The following is a 20,898-nucleotide window of genomic DNA, read 5'->3' on the forward strand; positions in this document are numbered from 1 at the left end:
TGTTGGTAATTACTCCAGCTAGCACAATCAATTAAGACGTCAAATTGGGACCCTATTTTGCAATGGCTTTCGGTAACTTGTGTCAGAAAGTGGATTTTTATCTTGACGGAGTAGAAATGCAACACATCAGATTGTGCAATGATATTAGAGACCGTAAAAATGTCTTGCTCTACCTACTTTTTAAAATTTTCAAGTTTCATTTCACGTCAACATGACTACTGATTGAAAATGCGATCCACATTTTAGGCTTGTCTAGCTGCATAAAGGTGATTAACAGTTGTTAACTTGAACGCTTTATCGAATTTAGATTTTCCCAATAATCAAGCGAATTATTTTCACTTTTAAATCAAACGTTTACACTTTTCATATTTTAACGCACATGAAGTTGAAAAAAATGCAAAAAAAAAAAAATGTTTCAAGGCAAAATCACATGTCATGCATCCAATTATTTTCACCAAATAATCGCAATTTCGCGAGGAAAGAAACCATAATCTATGATATAATCTATGTATTTTTTTTTAGCAAATTACCTATACTTCAGAGTTCAGACTTATGAAAAGTGGCAGCTTTACATTGTATTCAATTTAAAAGAAATTCTAATGTATCTTAAAATAAGGATTATGAAATCATTTTACTACATACTAAACGCAAAATATACCTACTAATCTGAATCACTAATTTAAGATTTAATAAAAAAAAATTAGTGTTTGAATTAAAATATATATATATATATATATATATATATATATATATATATATATATAAATAAATAAAAAAGATGAAATGATGATTTCATCCTCCGTCTATTACCACCATATATATCCCATTCCACCCTCCACGAATTTTACTCGTATAAGCCTCTGGCGGCATGTGGAAGATGGTCGGAGAAGCAACCCTGAATTTTGGGAATTCGAATAGGTTGCGTCCATTTTATTTGCAATGCTGCTTTGACCTTTCAACCCATCTAGGCATCTCACACGACCATCTACAATGCTTCCATGCCATACAAATTTGCACCAGGAAATGATTCATATAAATTTATATTAGTTTTCCATTAGGCAGTGGAGAGTGGAGCAAAGAGGTTGGTCTAGTAAGGGGAGATGAAGGAAATAAGTTTTGGTATAACATTTGGGTGGAAGGGACAACGGCATTTGTTAGTTACGATATGTTAAGACTAAATATGGATTTTCATTAATTTAATAATTAAAAAATAGAGGGCAAATTGATGTATCATTTTTATGTTTAGTGCTTATTAGAAAGTATCAAGATTTATGTATTTTAATAGGCAATGAAGAATATAGCTTTGACAATTGCTTTGTTAGAATAGTTGATTTGCATGAAATACAGAATCAGTGCGTGTTGTGTTAACTTCCTTTCTAGGGAAACAATAAATGATCGTTTATATTAGACTGAAAACAAGTTGTAATAAAATATAAAAACATTCCATACCAACAAGGATAAGTACAGTTAAATAGGAATTAGTCTTGCTATCGGAAAAGCAACGAGTATCAAGGAATGAGTATGAAAACTCCGAAAAGCAACGGACGCATCGAGTCTTCAGTATACAAAAGTTCACCTTTAAGAATGGGGTATGTAAAGAAGTTCAAGAACAATTCTTGCTAGTTGGGGTACCTTAATCAATAGGTGAAGATTAAAATAAACAACGATAACCGAAACATAAATACCTCTGCTTATCGATATAAACCAATAAATATGGATGATATATGTCAACTTTTCTGGCAACAATTTTGTAACATTCTGGTAATTGATAGGACTCGAAGTCAATTCAAACAGAGTTTACGTGTTGTCTAACGAATTCATGATAATTTAATTTTCAATTGCCTCTTAACGCTTCGAATTCAAGACATTAATTCACTAATGAAGAATAAAATTCGTTATCATAAAAACCAACTCCATCAGTAATATAGACATTTTTTTCATCCATTAGTTGTAAGCATGAATGATACTGTGATCTTGGAATTTCATTTGCAAAGACATGTATCAACAATACAAAAATAAGTTGCAAGTCACTGCACAAGAAAATGCATAGAAAATATGGAGAACTATATTAACAAAATATTATACTTTTCTTAAGTTCATTGAACACAGTTGCCGATGAAGATAATAGCAAATCTTGATCGCTTGACACAAGGTTGTTCAAGTGACATCAACTTAACCCAAAATGATGTAAAGCATGTTTAAGGGGAAATACAGGATAATTAAAGTGAGAATGTATACCAACCCATCCATCACCAGTTAAGTTTTACCTTGAGGGTATCCATTGCACCATAAACAAATCATAAAGCTGTTTTTGCACTCTTCTATGGGATTATTCTTCAACCACATTCACCAATTCATATTCCACCAGAGATAGGTTGTTATCCTCTTTAACTACAAATTTTGCAGGTTCAGTTACCTCAACGCGCCCCCACTTGTCAACGGCCAGCCTCATTGATCCCTTGAACATGTCAATCTTTGCATTGCGAAGAATTACTGTAGTTCCAGCCTTCATCAAATCAACTGCACAGAAGAAAAAAAAAAGGTAACCTCATCACATAAATAGAACATGAATCGATGCCTTATATCTTCTGCTCATTACATATATCAATACCCATATTACCTTATAAGGAAATGTATCAGAGGTAACTTTCACTAAAAGAAATAAACTAAAACACTTCTGTAAATGCACAAATGCGCCTATACATAGAGTATGAGCTCTTCAAATAAAATAAACCCATTACTCTTTGATGAAAAAATAAAGAATGAGAAAAGGGGTTAACATAAGCAATGTCACATAAATATTTTTTCTATATGCATCAAACTTTTATTATCCAGCTACCATTCATTTTCCTTCCTCTCATTGTTCCCGCCAAAGTCTAAAGATGTTGTCACCATTTTCAAAAAATAGAAGGCACTAACAACGAGTGTGAAGTTATTCAAGAATGTGGATCTGGAAAAGTACGAAACCAAAACCAAGATGTTGTTCATCAGTGAGGCCAGAGTAAGAATTATATATGTTTAGTTCTTGAACCTTTGTTAATTTTTGTTTTAGTTCCTGAACAAATTTCTTTATTAATTTTAGCCCTTAAACTTTTTCTCTTGTTAACATTTTGGTCTTTGACATCAAATTTGTTTATTCATGGAATAAAATTTCAGGAACTAAAACCAAATAACATTTGTTCAAGGACTAAAAGCAAAAAAATGACAAGTTTAGGGGCTAAACATATTTAATCCAGGGTAAATACAAGCCAAAGTCCATGTGTTTCTGGTTTTGCAATCTCATGAACATTAGAAAACATGAAGTAACTAGAGAAATATTAACAAAAAGTTGGGCCAAGTAAAAATAATTAATTGGGTGCTGCTTTTGCGTCTCTCTCCTATACATTTTCCAATCAGGATAAATGTTATTCTTAAAAAATTTAGTAACCTAAAGTAGAGAGAGAGGGATTTGTTTTATTATATCAGAACAAATTTTAAACACACAAAACAAAAAATCAGAAATGTTATCATTTGCTCACCCTTCTACGATTATTAAAAAAAAAAAAAAAAACAACTCATCCTTCTACGCTTTCCAACTGCAAAGGTACTAGAGAGAGATGCAAAAGCAGCACACAATGACCAAGTTGGCAATGACCATGCAGGCGAGGGAGATTGTGAAGGTATGATCGTATTTGTAGTTGTTTTTAAGGTTCCACCAGTAAGATACCCGTGCAAATTGATAGAAATAACTCTTAATTGAACTGCACAACTACACTTGGGTTTGGGAAAAATAGCCAAGTTGTGAAGCAGCATAAAAAATCTCATGAAACTTCAGCACCGATTTGATGCAAAACCTAAAATAAATGTTTAATTGCAAATTTAATTTTGTATGGTTGAGAAAAGTTTAAGGAAGACTTCTTATTACATTATATTGTATTATTTATTTTTAAACTGTGTTTGATCATACCTAATTACCTATGCCCCAGTCACTGTGTAAAAGTGTGCAATGAATTAATTTGCCTGATTATTAAATTAAGAACAGGTAACAAAAATGGTATGTATAAGGACTAAAATGAAACATTTTTAACTAAAGAAACTAAAAAGTAAAATTTATGACACTATAGGTCCCAAAAGGATTGTTAAACCTAAAACTAAAAATAAGACTCCTAATCATCAGTGTCACCTTCTATGCAACACCATTTTTTTCCATCCTAAACAAATGAAACGGAACCATGTTGTTGCCACTCTCACATTACCATAGATTCCCACAATAAAGTTCCCTTAGATAGAACATATTCATAGTTCACATTAACACCTTGAGGAGATATACAATCTATCTTTCATCACCCGAAAAAAAAAGAGGCACAAGAATATACGAATTATATTTATATGCTAGTTAACAAATTATATAACTCAATCAAACCTCTAGGATTAAGATCAACAAAGCAGAAGATGCGGATGATTCCTATTAAAAACGATTAAGGTATCATACAATCCAACCAAAAATATTTGGGAATGAAAGCTTATCTTATCTACTGAGTCAGCCACTTTAGAATCACTCATCACCGTGATTCATAGACCCAGATGCATTATGGAAAACGAAATACCCTCCCATTCCCATTGAAAATGAACAGAAGCAACTAAAGAAGCGCAATAATGCAGATCGCAAAGAGAAAATCCGAAATTAAAAAGTGGAAATTCAGAGAAATAAAAGAGTGGCGACGTGGAAAGTTATGGTTTTGATAAGTGGGAAAGAAAGATGAGATGAAAAGAATAGTGTTTGGGGGGGGGGGGGGAAATGGGACCTTGTTCGTTGCGGGCGGTGAAGATGATGGTGGCGGTGTCGTCGCCGATGAGGCACTCGGCGATGAGAGTGGGTCGGAGGTTGGGGGCGGAAGAGGGTCGTGGTTTTTGTAGGACGGTGTCGGAGGACAAAACCTTAGCGACCAAGGTGTGACCGTTGGTACCAGGTTTCAGCTGATCCACTTTGGTGAAGACGGGTTTTCGCTTGGCGGGTTTGTTCCCTTCTTGCGGTTGCTGGTTGGAATTGGAAGCCATTGAAATCGATTGATTACTTTGATTTGATCCAAATCACACACTCCTCACTCTTCACTTTTCACTCTAAGTCTCTAACACAACACAAGCCCTACCGCACTGACGCTTTTCTTTCGCACGTTCCATTCAAATCAACCCACACGTCGTTTCCAATCCTCATCACGTGACCCTTTCTACCCCTAAACATTGTGCAATTCTCACCTCTCAAAATATTAATTCAACTAATCTTATTACCATTTTATTAAATTCTCTACATCTCATTTTTTATATTTCATGAAATTTATCTTAATTATATATTAATTTCGGCTCACTATGAATCTATGATTAATAATAAGATTTATCTTTTGATAAACTATTGCTATCAATTCTATGAATTTGCTTTTTTTTTTCCTTTACACATATAAACTGCCGCACTTGTTTAAGGAATTCAAGTTTTATTGGGTGAAGCGGATTCTAGGAACTCAATTTGGGCTAGACAAGTTTCCAAGACTAAGTGCGTGTTTGGTTTCACGTTTGAAACATGAAAAATCACGTTTAACGTGGAAGCTATAATGTGTAGCTTCACGTTAAACATAATTTTTCACGTTTCAAACGTGAAACCAAACACAGGCTAAAAGATTAATGAAATTCACGTCTTTATGAGAGTCCTGCTCCCTACTAATTAAACCAAGTGGTTTTGACCCATAAGAATTAAAATCACAAGCGTCGAATCAATTACATTGTGTTAAACCAAATTTATCATTATGCGGATCACTTATTTATTTCAAGGAAGTAAAAGATAGAGTAATTTTAATTAGGGTAAAATACATTTTTATTTCTTATAAAATATTTGAAATTTATTTTTTCTAAAATCTTTTATATTAAATCAGTTACGGTAAAATTTTAATGTGTTAATATCCATCTCAATATTAGTTCCGTTATTATAATAATTGATGTGACATAATAAAATATTCGCGTAAAATATTTCATTTTTATTAATTTTCTGATAAACAAATTAAGTTGGTTAAATATTCTTAAATGAGTAGAGTGTCAATTTATCAAGGACTTATGTAATATTTAATCATTTATCACAAATTTATTATTCTTTAATTATTTCAAAGAATAATATTTGGAATTAACAAGATATATTAAGCTTTTCTTAAATAGTTATTTGACTAAAGAAGTTGTTTTTGATGTTTTCACAATAAATGTAATATTAATGAGGTTGATTCAATTAATATGTTAGGATTAGATTTCACTATATTTGATTATAAATGTTTTCTTAATCCTAATCTCGTAGAAGAAAAAATTAAGTTCCTTTAATAAATGTCAATTCCTTTATCATTTGATAAAGCAACTTGTATCATGTATAATAGATCCAAAGATAATAATGAGTCATATTTATTTTTGAAATAAAATTCATTAAATGTGTTACTTCAATTTAAGATTAAAAGAACATTTTTCAATGATAATCAAAATCATAAAACAATATATGAGTAATCAAACCAAAACAAGCATTTTTTTTTGTCCAATAGGGGGCTAAAGCCCAAATCATAACAAGCATTAAACACATAAGTAAAAACATTGATATTAAAGTATAAAGATAGATATATTAATCACAATAAATACATAAGAGTGAATTTAGTTACATCCAACTCCAACAATAATGATAATATCAATTACTCATTTCCATAAGCAACCACTTAAAGAGATGAATACAATGAAGAAAGGAGAATTGTTTCTTATCCAAAGTCTAGAGCAATGGAATAATATCCTCTTTTGTTTGGATTTCATACTTGATATCTCAATCTTTTTTCCTCTTTCCTTTAACACAAAACTAAAAAGTGAAACTAATTGCTAGTTGGTTGACTTCATTCATTGCACGATTTAAGATGATACCAAAAATGAACACATAATCATCCACAACCTCCCAACAATAAGGAACATAGTTGTGCATAAACACAACTTCGAGAAAAATTGTTGTGCAACTCTAGGGGTTGTCGTGCAAAAATCAAGCTGGGAGGAAAGATTCCAAATAGACTATCCCATGAATCTATAGACATTACACAAAATGTAGTTCAAGAGAAATAACTTCAATATCTTCACAAAATTGTTGAATGGTCCAAGCGTCACTACACGAGCACATCCAAATGAACAAGTTCATCCAACGGTGTTTAATACATCTTGCGATTGTCAGTGCATGAATCCTTTGAAACCTAATTTTGATCTATTGAACAACGAAATAACGTGAAATGAAAAAATTAAATTTGGTATAAGAATAATTCACAAAACATTAAAATTAAATGAAAAATATAAAATAAAATATCTAAATTAAGAAAATAAAATAAAATAATTATTTTCTATACAAAAGACACATGATGGAAAGAAATTATGACAATTATGTTCCTCTTTCCCTTCTTTGGATCAGTTACGAACACCCCACTTCCTAGATCAACTATGACTACATAACTGAAACACGGAATAATTGTGTGGTTAAGCAATATGCCTCTTGTCTTCTCATAAAAGTCACGGCTAAAATTCGAATATTGTCATAAACAATCAATTGAAACTTGAGGATGAAGAATTAACCTCCAAAACTCTTCAATCAACAAATGCATAAATGAAATCACATCACCCTAAGCAACCACTTGTTCTCCTGAAAATAACTGAAAATAAAATCGCATCACCCCCTAAATTCCTTAATAACTAATTAAAAAAATATATTATTACCTACGTGAGACTTCCGTCTGTTACATCACTTATTATAATAACGGAATTAACTTTGGAGATGGATGTCAATACATTAAAATTTAGATTGATTTAGTACACAAAATTTTTTAAAAATAAAAATAAATTTAAAATATTTTACATGGACTAAAAACATATATTACCTTTTTAATTATTAATATTCGAATATACGCATGATTTGTTATGTATGTAAGATTTATTAATTATCATTACTTTTCCATCGATGAATGAACTTTCGATATTGTAACCCTCACTCAAAAATGAATTGATCACTGTGAATTCTAATTCTCCCCTGACTCATTCATGTGAAGAAATAAGTAATAAACTAATAATGAAATTTTTAATAGTCCTTTAATTTTTATTTAAATATTGAATGAAAATAAGTGTATTAAATAATTAAAAATTATTATAAGAATGATGCACAAATTTTGATACTAGACACTCTGCGACTAGTTTTCGTCTTTCTTTTGCGAAGTTGTCGAATACTTGGAAGTTCAAGGCAACTCTAATTCTACACTGACTTTTTGTGACAACCGTGCAATATGCAAGTCACTTGTCTTCAAATCTTGCTCATCCATCGTGAACGCTCCAAATATAATGACAGCGACCAATCCATGACTTCATTGGAGAACTAGATGATGCTAATTTGATCAAGCTTGTCCATGTAAAAAGCCACCATCTGCTAGCTTCTCTATTTACTAAGGCATCACCGCTTCACCAATTAATTCATGCTATCATTATCAAGCAAAGATTATTGACATATATGATTTCGATTTTGCAAAAAGAAATGCATGTAGCTCTTTTCAGCACTGTATAAAGAATTGAACTGTCTCTATATATTGTGTGGCTAAGTTATTTTGCAAGGTTTGTTTCATAGTATATATTGAGGTTCTGTGAGTCAGATTGACACAGGAGTTAGAATGGATCACAGTAGCATTTGAGTTAAGCATGTTATCTTCTCTTTTTTTCCTTCATCTATCCCTGTTTATTTTCTAGATTCATTGCAATTTCATCACAGTAAAGCAAGAAGTGATGAGATAAGTAGGCATAATTTTATGGAAAAAGGTATAAAATAATAAATGCCAAGAATCAATATAAATATAATTGAATAATTTGAACTTTGTGAAGGAGAAAAAATTGTTGAGATATTGGTTTAGTAGGAACTATAACTAATATTATATTTGTTGAGAAATATTTATCCAAAATTTTTAATCCAAAGTCGTTGATCATCGACCTTCAAGATTATGAGTGGTGATTGTACCTATAAAAAAAATTCTAATACTTCAAGTATGTTCTTTTTTGTCAATGTACCCTCTGAAGATAAAAGACATTTATATATAGTTGAGAAAATGTTATCCTTAAATATTCAGTTTTTTTAGTACATTTAAAACCTTTTATTGGATGTTACTTTTGCAAGGCTTAATTGTAAGGGAATGTGTTTGATTGGTTGAAAACTCCTCAACTTATGAAAATACTATGTTCGATCTATCAAATATTATCAAATTATTGTCATGTAATTATAAATATATCTTCAATGTAACACTAAGAACTAATATGTATCCAATATGGGATTTCGGGACCTATCTAATATAAATACCATAAAAAATAATTCATATAAACAATTGATAGTTATTAACCCTAAAATGGATGGGGGAGAAACTTAGTTTTAGAGTTTTTATTTCAGGAAATATTTTAATGTCAGTTCTTATTATATATATATATATGTTGTAGCGTATCCGTTTCTTTTTAAGGTCCTTTTGTATATTCATGCTCACATAATCTCGTCATGACTTACAAGTGATTCATGGAAAAATTCTAAATTTGTAGAAACAAATGCCGAAGAATCTTCCACGTGGCACTTGTACATATTTGGAAAAAGAGATTTGGAAGTTATAATTTTCAGTATCTCATAATTTTCATTTTCTAATTAAAATGCATCATTCTAGTCAAATTTTTGTAAGTCATTGTCCTCCTTTATGTGCATGATTTTTGTTCTGCAACTTTTGTACTTCTGATACATGCAAAATACTTGGCTAAACCACCATTTTAGAGCACTTTTACAAACTATTTATCAAAATAGGGTTGTTTTGAAACATATTACATCTTTGGGGTTGTTTTCTACGGTGTCGCTATGGCTCATAGCGACACCTATGACACGTGGCAATTTTGTAACTCCAGCGAAGCCATGAAAGCCATATTGATAATGTCGCTACAGCCTATAGCGACACAAAACAGCTCCACTCAAGTTGCTATAGCCTACAGCGTCAAATATTTAATATAAAAAAAATAATTTTACTATAAGTAAATAATTTTTAAAAAAATAATTTGTGAAAGTGGCGCTATGGCCTATAGCGACACTGTGTCGCTATGGGCCATAGCGCCACCCAGTTAAAAATTAAAAATGATAAAAAGAAAAAAATATATAACATAAAGAAAAAAATAGAAAAGATAATTATATAAATATAGATTTATATGAAAATCAGAAAATAAATTAAAATCTGGAAAAAATTAATTAAGTTAATAATTTAAAAAAATAAAAAAATAAAAAATTCAAAAGAAGTGGCAGTGTCTATAGCGACACTGCTTTTAATTTTTTTTCATTTTTTTTAATTATGCATTTTTCGTTTAATATTTTTTAATTAACATATAAAAAAATTATTAAATATTTAAATACATATTTAATTCGTAATATAAATATTTAAAAGAAAAAATATATATAAAGTAAACAAATTATATAAAAAATAAGTTTATAAATAGAAATTAATATTTAATTGATTATATAAAAGAAATTATTTTTAAAATTAATTTAGTTAATATTTAAATAAATAAAAAAACCTACAAACATAGTGGTGTCGCTGCCCATAGCGACACCACTTTTTTTATTTTATTTTTATTTTTGTTAATTACGTTTTTTAAAGGAAAAAAAATATTACGTTTAATTACATTTTTGTGGCCCAGTTTATTTTAAAATTTAATTATATTATATTAAATGAATTATATATAAATACTGAAAATGCAAGGCGCTATAGCCCATAGCGACACAGTGTCGCTATGGGCCATAGCGCCTCTCTTAAAAATTATATAAAAATTTATTTTATAATTACATTTTTAAAAAACTTAATTTTATTTTTATAAATATATAATAAATAACTTAGTTTATTATTTTCATTTTTTTCTTTTTTTTTTCTTAGAGGGTGTCGCTATGCGCTACATCATTTTTGTTAGTCCATCAACTGTGTTGGCCCAGCCTATAGCGACACTGATGTGGCTCATTCCAGCCCACCCTAGACAAAAAAAAATTGTCACGTGTCATAGGTGTCGTTATGGGCCATAGCGACACCGTAGAAAACAGCCCAAAGGTGTAATATGTTTCAAAACAACCCTATTTTGGTAAATAGTTTGTAAAAGTGCTCTAAAATGGTCGTTTAGCCAAAATACTTTAATTATATGTCTTTAATAAAGCTCTTAACATGAGGCTTATCTCGCATGTTTTTCATCACATTACTAGTATATTTTTACTCGATGACAATCCTAAACACAGTTAAGGTAGACGATCGATTAAAGTCTCATTCTCAAAAATCAAATTTGATTTTAGTCTATATAAATATAAATATTATATAAAAAAATATTATAAAAAATAAATTAATCAATAACAATTAATTAATTGAAAGGTGATGTTTTTATCTCTTAATAAAAATTTATCCATAATTTTAAGAAAATAAATTGATAATATTAAATATAAAGAGAATACTGTGATATATAATAATATATTATTGACTTATTTAACCAAAACTTTTCTCATTGTTAATAAATAAGAGTCTTCGCAAACTTGTTCTCTTTTCTTTTATATCTATTTACTATTCTCTTTCATTCTCTCTTTATTTTCTTAATTGGGACATTTTAGACTCTTTTAGAATCTCAAAATCTATAATTGAGAATCTCTATATGTTAGTCAATGTAAATTTTTTTATAATGTGCTATCATTGTTAATTTATTTATTTTTTGTTGTAAAAAATTGTCAGTTCAAGGTGAAGGTTTAAAAATAAATAATTAAGTAGTATTATTTCATCTCATTATCATTTACTTGTTAAAGGCTCATTATTTGATTCATAAATTATAATTTAATTTTTTTCTATATTTGTCTAATTGTTTAAATTTGAACATATTATATAGAAAATAACATTTTAGTTATCTAAAAAAAAAATAAACAAATTGATATTGATTCTCAAAAGGATACTCTAATAATTTTCTGTTAAACATCTAATAATTATTCTTCAGAATGATACAAATTTAGATAATTTAAACTACAAAGCTAAAACTTTTGAGAATGAGAAACTATACAAGAATAATGAAAATTTTGATATTTAGTTGAAAATAGTAAAAATAAAGATGATTATCATAATAAAATTAAATATTTTAATAATAAAAATGAATATATCTTTGTTGAATAAAATAGTCAATATAATTCATTTGACATTATAAGATGAAATAATCTTAAAAGTGATTTACAAGATAAATTACTATAAAAATAATTTTAAAATAGACATGTACATGTCTATTGTGAATGTTCCTTGAGATTCTTTTGATATCCTACTAAATTTACAACAAAAAAATTTTAAAAAAATAATATTCAAATAATTGAGTTTTTTTTTTTAATTCGTTTATGGTCTTAAAATAAAATTTTAAAAAAAAAAAAATATATATATATATATATATATTTATTTATTTATAAATAAATTAAAAAAAAAAAAAAAAAAAAAAAAAAAAAAAAACTCAAGGCCGAGCCTGTTTTTACTCTATCAAATGCATTGGACATAATTCATGCTTACTACTTGATGCATGATGCACATGAGTTAAGATTAAGATTGTCTTTGAATTGATATATTCATGTATACTTCTTCCTTTCTTTCTTTCGTTTTTTTATGTAGCTTTGGTCCCTTTCGGAGTATTAATGAAGAGATATACAGAAGAGCACGAAACATGCTGCAGCAGGGCAATGTGGTTTTGTGCACGATTTGTTTATTTCTATGTTGTTATTATAAACTAATGAAGTTGAAAGTTGCGTACAAAAGAATAATCACATCTTAAATCTATCCCTTATCCTTGTGTAGTGGGACACTCGCACAGTCGCACTGCTTATTCCTATTGTAAGCACTTTTGCCATGAGAAATGTATTACTTTCGTCTCAAACATTTATAATCCACATTTATTGAGCTTATAGCATAAGGGGTTTGTAGAGTCGTGAGAAGTTAGTTGAAACCTACGTATTGTCATTGTAACAAAAACAAGAAAAAGGGAAAAGGTATGCAAATAGTTGAATTTTTTTTAATATTTGGTTAATCTCTTCATAAGATTTTACAAATTGTAAAAAGAAAAATATTATTATCACTTAATCATAAATGGTGATGAATGATTTATTTATTGATCTATGTATATATCCTATGGTCGAATAATAATTTTTTTATTATTTTTAATTAGTCAACAAGGTTATTGTTAAGTCGTATTTTCTTTATGGTTTGATAGGAATATATTGTTATTTTAAAAATTTACATATTACAAATTAATCATAAATCAATTTTGAAACATATATTATTTAAGGTGATTATTATAAAAATTGAAAATTTTTATACTCAATCATAAATATTTTTTATAATTATATTATTAATACGAAATATTCACAAATTTTATTGATAAAAATTATTTAAGAGCATCGAATTGGATTTTATTTAAACTAATGATCGCTAATTATATGACATAAAATATGTTTATAATTTATGTGCATATATTATACATTAATTAAGATGTAAATGATAGGGAAACCTAGATGATACGAAAAGCTTTGGCAATAATTGAGAATATATATATATTGTGGGTGGAGAGCTTTGATTTGATTTGATTTAATTAGTTTGTGGGCATTGAATGGTTGTTAGAAAATGATGGTATAAAATATTGAGGAAGGAGCAATTCACCAAACCGACCTGCATCTTAAAATCATTCAATCCACACAATTAAGTCAACCAGGTACCCAGAATAAAATCATTTTGTTCTGCTTTTTAAGCATATATATAACCAAGCCTTACTTTAGATTGTGTTCTGAAACTCAAGTCCTTGAAGGTTGTATTGTATATGATACAATGATGGAGCTATTGGTGTTAGGTTGCACAGGAATCGTGGTATTCCTTCATGGAGTTCATTTCTTTTTCCATGCTGTTACCCAACACATGGCTTTCCACTCTCTTTCTCTCAGCCTCAGGTACCTAACCCTCTCTCTCAAATTTATTTTTCTCTTTTTTCCTCGTTCATCATCTTCATTATCTCTCTGCAGTTTCTTGGGGTTCGTGGGGTGGTAGAGTCGTGTAGTGAGGACAAGAACAAATCATCAATGCTTGGACGTGAAAGCAAACTTCACCCTCATCACGACAAGGTCAGAGACTATCATTTATTTTGTTATGGCCACCCTCACGCTTTGTAAATACTTAAGGTTTCACCTTAGGAATCAAATAAAGCTCTCAATTCTTCTTCCAAATGTTTATTCTTGTAATAATTTATTTGCTATTGCAAGAACAAAAGTTTCGGTATATGCTTTCCCAACCATATGTTTATTTATCGGAATGAATTTCTCTTAACTTGCCAACCATCTACGCTGCTGAATTTCGCAAAAATTAACACTATTGTTTCAGGAAATCGTACCAAGTGTATCAAACATGTACTTAATGGTGTAGATTTAACTTTTTTTTATTTTTTATAACAAGTGGGTAGTGTCTTTATTTATTTCTTATTAAAAAAATTAGAACTTTGAAAACAATTGAATATGACTATAGTGAGATGGAAAGCAAGAGAGAGAGAGAGAGAGAAAAAATTGTATAAGTAATATAGAAAAAATTTACTTATAATAGAAATGTAACTTATATTACCTAAACGAAATCATAAAACTAAAACTTAAAAACAAAAATTTAGACAAATGAATGAGTTTATTTTTTACAAAGTTTTTAAAGATAAGGTGATCTTATTAAACTATCAAAGGGAATTCATGAAAATAAGGGTTAGTTTTTCACAAACCCAGCTAATCAAATTTTTAAATACTCGTCCATACACACACAATTCACGTTGCAAGTGATTTTTGTGTAATTTCATAAAAGAAGTAATCTGAGATGGGAAAAACTTCTTATGTTGTCAATATAGGTAATTAATCTGTATTGTTTTCATTAATGAGAAATTGTAGAGAGACTCTAAATGCTTCTGAATCCCAATCAAGAATGCTTGTATGCGAGGCTAGATTAAATTTTGGCACTTATGCCCTGTAGAATTGAGGTCATAAATTAAGTAGGATATCGTGAATGGATTGGAAAAGGTAAGTTTTGCGGTGTTAATGTAAAACTCTATTTTTTGGGAATAAAATATAGGCATTAACTTAAGCCATCGCCGTGATTTTCTGACTATCGATATTTAAAAAATAAATGAAATGACAAAACTTTAAGTGCAAAAAATGAATTCATGAATTTGTTTTCACTCTCAAGCCACAAGTTTTGAAGTTCTAACTCGATATGTAATAAGGTTTAAGTAGTTGGGCCTACACCCGTTCTCATAATTTTGCTTTTGTAACTACATTGAAGTTAAACCAAAAGTCTAAACATCTTATGTGATGTACATTTTCATAATACTGTATAATATAGGTAGACAAAGACAACTAAGGAACGAGCATAGCAGATTAGCAAAGCCACCCAAATAAACCAATATTTTATTTTATTTTATCTGGGGTGCAGAACAATGAAGAAGCCACCATTTCTATGTTAACCCCACATATAAACATGTTAAACTAGTTTGTCCATGGCCTTAAAACTTACACGCCTAATGGACCCAAACCCAATAACAAAATGTAATTACTTCGCATAAGATTAGGCCCGCTTTCTATCACTTTACTTCATAAGTTCAGCGCCTTTTCCTCATCTAACTATTATAAAGTTTCTCTATTATTTCAATTTTTTTATCATTATGTTATTAGAATATAGTATCTATCAATTTTACTAGTATTTATCAATTATTCCGATTTAAAAAATCCTTTGCAAAATTTAAGCTTATGAAAATACGTCATAGCTACAAAAATAATTATATTTTTTTTGTTTAACTAATCTTCGTTAAATTTTTAAAATTCCATGTTAACGCTAGCCTTGCTCAATGTACCTAGTTAAGTATAAAATTATATTTACAATAATGGTTCTTTTCTGTAGTCAATAAATAAATAAATAAATTTAGTCAGTCAAGTTTAAAAAATAAAAAATAAAAATAAAAAAAGACTAAAGGGTTTATATTTTCGTGTCTTCCTCGTGTTAAATGCAATGCATGGTTAGTATATAATAAGTCAACCGAAACAATTTGTTCTGCCCAATTTAGATTTGTAAAGCCTTCTAGAGAGAATCAAATAATACAGCAATAGTAATAATAAAGCCTTCTAGAGTGGAATTTAAGGCCACTTAACGAAATGTGAGAAAATTAAAACCAGGGAATAGAGAAAATTGGTTTCCTGATTATATTCAGATTAAGGTATGCTTCTTTAACTTATTTTAGGGTTATGTGAGGAAACATTCCAAAAGTACTTTTAAAAAAAGGAAAATAACAAAATAAATAAAATAATTTTTTAAAGTAAAATTAACTTATGCATATGCTAATTTGTAGAAACTCACTTCTATTAGTTTTTAAAAAATCTATTTTTAATTTATGCATAATTTATGAAAAATTAATTTCAATTACTCTTTCTATTTTATTCTAAAAATATTACTATAAAAATTTATCTCAAAATGCTCTAAGATAGATTATTGCAATTAAGTCTTAAAAAGTGAGTTTAGATTTAAATTTTTGTAAGATAAAGATTATCTCCTATTTATATATTTTTTTAAAAATTAATTTGTAAAGTCAGTTTAAAGGAACACAAAAATTAATTTGAATAAACTCATGTTAAAAGTTTAAAACTTACTTAAAAATATTAGCAAATTTTTAAAATTTATTTATAATAAATTTAGAATAATTCTAATATTCATGAACCCAACTTATAAGATTAGGTTTGTGAGGTCTATTAGTTAGCAGCCCTGCAAACTTGGATAGTCACTCGCCCATTCGCTCTCAGTCTAAGGTTTTAGTATTTTTAAGATTTATTCATTTTCTTTTGGTGATTTTGAATGTGAATTATATTTGTATTTGTACCGTGGTGGTCTCCCATTGGTCGACCATATTGGCCGATCCAAGGCACGTCAGTAAAATACCGATCTAACATGCTCTTCACACCTTAGTGCTCGAGCATGGAGGGCTATGTACCGTGGTGGTCTCCCATTGACCGACCATATTGGCCGATCCAAGGCACGTCAGTAAAATACCGATCTAACATGCTTTTCGCACCTTAGTGCTCGAGCATGGAGGGCTATGTACCGTGGTGGTCTCCCATTGGCCGACCATATTGGCCAATCCAAGGCACGTCAGTAAAATACCGATCTAACATGTTCTTCGCACCTTAGTGCTCGAGCATGGAGGGCTATGTACCGTGGTGGTCTCCCATTGGCCGACCATATTGGCCGATCCAAGGCATGTCAGTAAAATACCGATCTAACATGCTCTTTGCACCTTAGTGCTCGAGCATGGAGGGCTATGTACCGTGGTGGTCTCCCATTGGCCGACCATATTGGCCGATCAGAGGCAGGTCGGTAAAATGCCGATCACACAAGAGGGACCCAAATATGGGGAGATTAACTATCTCACTCGGACAATCAATAAGATCCCACGATCCGTGGGAACGGTAATAAATACCGGGAGTTACGAGTCCATAATGGGGCGTGATTTATGGGATCATAAGTGCGATTCATGTCTATAACGTCACACCGTTATATATAGCAATGATTAGGTCTAAGACGGCAGGTTACTCTCATCGAATGTTCTAGGTCAAGACTGCTGTCAAGTTCTTTTAGCTCGGTATCGCTAAGGGTTCTTCGGCGGCGGTCTCCAATACCGGAATATTTTGGCGCCCACCGTGGGGCAGGTAAAACTGCATCCCACACCTTGGTTGCCTTGTGTGATCGGAAGGTCACGATGCATAGGTTACTAAGGAGCAATAAAAACTATCGAGGAAGAAGAGGCGTAGGTATGATCGAGGTCAACCAAAAGGCGTCAAGGAGATGCCATGAGGATAGCATGAGTAAAAAGAAAACATTGAAGGTCACCAAACCTCCATACCAGAACTCAACTTTCCAGAACAAGCTATTTTACTCAATAAAACAGATACTTAAACGCCCACACCCTACATTCCATTGGCTCCTTTTGTCTCATCAATGAATGGTATTCTGAAACACGAGCGCCGATGGGCGTCCGACACCGTTCCTGGGAAAGCAACCGTCAGCGCCGGAACTTCGCCGGGAACCGAGTCTAACTCCGTCGCCGAGGATTTCGTGGAGGTAACTCTCGATCTCCAAGACGACGACACCATCGTTCTCCGGAGCGTCGAGCCGGCTCCGTCATTAACATCGACAACAACGTCTCCGGCAGCGGATACGAAACTCCGGCGTCAGTCACGCGGTCGTCGACGATTTGGCGAAGCTCGTCGAGAGGATTTAGGCAGTTCTCGCAGGATCTGAAAGCGGAGGCGGTTGCGAAGGCGAGGCAGCTCTCGTAGGAGCTGCCAAGGTTCTCATGGAGCCACGACAACGCTTCGCGCGCGCTTTCGTCTTCCTTCGCTCCTAATGCCGGCGCCGGATTCGAAACGGCGTTGGCGGCTCGCGCTCTCTGGAAGCAACGCGCTCAACTTGATCGCACGCGCTCCGGCGTGCACAAAGCGCTTCGCGGTCTGAAATTTATCAGCAGTAAATCAAACGGCGTTGATGAATGGAACGAGGTGCAGAGCAACTTCAGTAGGCTCGCCAAGGACGGTTTTCTCTATCGTGCTGATTTCGCTCAATGCATAGGTATGAAGGATTTGAAGGAATTTGCTCTGGAACTGTTTGATGCTCTGAGTCGTAAACGAAGGTTGAGAGTTGACAAAATCAGCAGGGATGAACTGTTCGAATTCTGGTCGCAAATTACCGATCAGAGTTTTGATTCGCGGCTTCAGATCTTCTTCGACATAGTTAGTTTCTCATGTATTTGTTCCACTCTTTATTTTACACCATGTTTTATGTATGTTTCATATTGGGCACACCCGATTAAATCCAAAAATGTGTGACACAAAATCTTGGTGTGAAGAGCACCTTAAGGTTAGAACATAGAAGACCCGAACCTTAGTGTGAAGAGCACTTTAAGGTCGGAATTTAGACGATCAAAACCTTGGTGCAAAGAGCACTTTAAGGTCAGAATTTAGACGATCAAAACCTTGGTGCAAAGAGCACTTTAAGGTCGGCATTTTGACGATCCGAACCTTGGTGTGACGAGCACTTTAAGGTCGGAATTTAGACGATCAATACCTTGCTGTGAAGAGCACTTTAAGGTCGCCATTTAGACGATCCAAACCTTGGTGTGAAGAGCACCTTAAGGCTAGAATTTAGAAGACCCACACCTTGGTGTGAAGAGCACCTTAAGGTTAGAATTTAGAAGACTCAAACCTTGGTGCGAAGAGCACTTTAAGGTCGAAATTTAGAAGATCCAAACCTTGGTGTGAAGAGCACCTTAAGGTTAGAATTTAGAAGATCCAAACCTTGGTGCGAAAAGCACTTTAAGGTCGGAATTTAGACGATCAAAACCTTGGTGCAAAGAGCACTTTAAGGTCGCATTTTGACGATCCAAACCTTGGTGCAAAGAGCACTTTAAGGTCAAAATTTAGAAGATCCAAACCTTGGTGCGAAGAACACTTTAAGGTCGAAATTTAGACGATCAAGACCTTGGTGTGAAGAGCACTTTAAGGTTGGCATTTTTATGATCCAAACCTTGGTGCGAAGAGCACTTTAAGGTCGGAATTTAGACGATCAAGACCTTGGTGTGAAGAGCACTTTAAGGTCGGAATTTTGACGTTTTGACGATCCAAACCTTGGTGCGAAGAGCGCTTTAAGGTCGACATTTTGACGATCCAAACCTTGGTGCGAAGAGCACTTTAAGGTCGGAATTTAGACGATCAAGACCTTAGTGTGAAGAGCACTTTAAGGTCGGAATTTAGAAGACCCAAACGTGAAGATCACTTTAAGGTCGGAATTTAGACGATCCAAACCTTGGTGTGAAGAGCACCTTAAGGTTAGAATTTTGAACGACCCGAACCTTGGTGTGAAGAGCACTTTAAGGTCGGCATTTCGACGATCAATCCCTTGGTGTGAAGAGCACTTTAAGGTCGGCATTCCAACGAACAATCCCTTGGTGTGAAGAGCACTTTAAGGTCGACATTTGAACGACCCGAACCTTGGTGTGAAGAGCACTTTAAGGTCGGCATTTCAATGACCCAAACCTTGGTGTGAAGAGCACTTTAAGGTCGGCATTTCGACGATCAATCCCTTGGTGTGAAGAGCACTTTAAGGTCGACATTTGAATGACCCAAACCTTGGCGTGAAGAGCGCTTTAAGGTAGACACGTTCAACAATCTACACCTTGGCGTGAAGAGCGCTTTAAGGTCGGCACAATCTACACCTTGGCGTGAAGAGCGCTTTAAGGCAGACACGTTCAACAATCTACACATTGGCGTGAAGAGCGCTTTAAGGTCAGCACAGTCTACACCTTGGCGTGAAGAGCGCTTTAAGGTAGACACGTTCAACAATCTACACCTTGGCGTGAAGAGCGCTTTAAGGTCGGCACAATCTACACCTTGGCGTGAAGAGCGCTTTAAGGCAGACACGTTCAACAATCTACATCTTGGCGTGAAGAGCGCTTTAAGGTCAGCACAATCTACACCTTGTCGTGAAGAGCGCTTTAAGGCAGATACGTTCAACAATCTACACCTTGGCGTGAAGAGCGCTTTAAGGTCGGCACAGTCTACACCTTGGCGTGAAGAGCGCTTTAAGGTAGACACGTTCAACAATCTACACCTTGGCGTGAAGAGCGCTTTAAGGTCGGCACAGTCTACACCTTGGCGTGAAGAGCGCTTTAAGGCAGACACGTTCAACAATCTACACCTTGGCGTGAAGAGCGCTTTAAGGTCGGCACAGTCTACACCTTGGCGTGAAGAGCGCTTTAAGGTAGACA

At 32.5% G+C, this 20,898-nt stretch overlaps 1 protein-coding gene and 1 long non-coding RNA gene across 2 annotated transcripts; one reads left to right on the forward strand and one right to left on the reverse strand.

Moving 5' to 3' along the window:
* Window positions 1–2,043: 2,043 nt before the first annotated feature.
* On the reverse strand, window positions 2,044–5,182 carry LOC109811579 (Nucleic acid-binding, OB-fold-like protein). Its single transcript, XM_083066502.1, has 2 exons — window positions 4,785–5,182; window positions 2,044–2,520 (listed from the first exon to the last, which is right to left on the reverse strand). Exons 1-2 carry the CDS (start codon window positions 5,035–5,037, stop codon window positions 2,330–2,332), a joined length of 444 nt encoding a protein of 147 aa, XP_082922628.1. The 5' UTR covers window positions 5,038–5,182; the 3' UTR covers window positions 2,044–2,329.
* An 8,300-nt stretch (window positions 5,183–13,482) lies between these two features.
* LOC109811570 (uncharacterized) lies at window positions 13,483–14,398 on the forward strand. The gene is made up of 2 exons (XR_002240854.3): window positions 13,483–14,014; window positions 14,087–14,398. It is a non-coding gene; the product is annotated as an uncharacterized LOC109811570 (long non-coding RNA).
* Window positions 14,399–20,898: the final 6,500 nt, after the last annotated feature.

Source organism: Cajanus cajan, chromosome 1 (genome assembly GCF_000230855.2).
Source record: "Cajanus cajan strain Asha chromosome 1, NIPB_CcT2T_4, whole genome shotgun sequence".
Classification (NCBI taxonomy): Eukaryota; Viridiplantae; Streptophyta; class Magnoliopsida; order Fabales; family Fabaceae; genus Cajanus; species Cajanus cajan.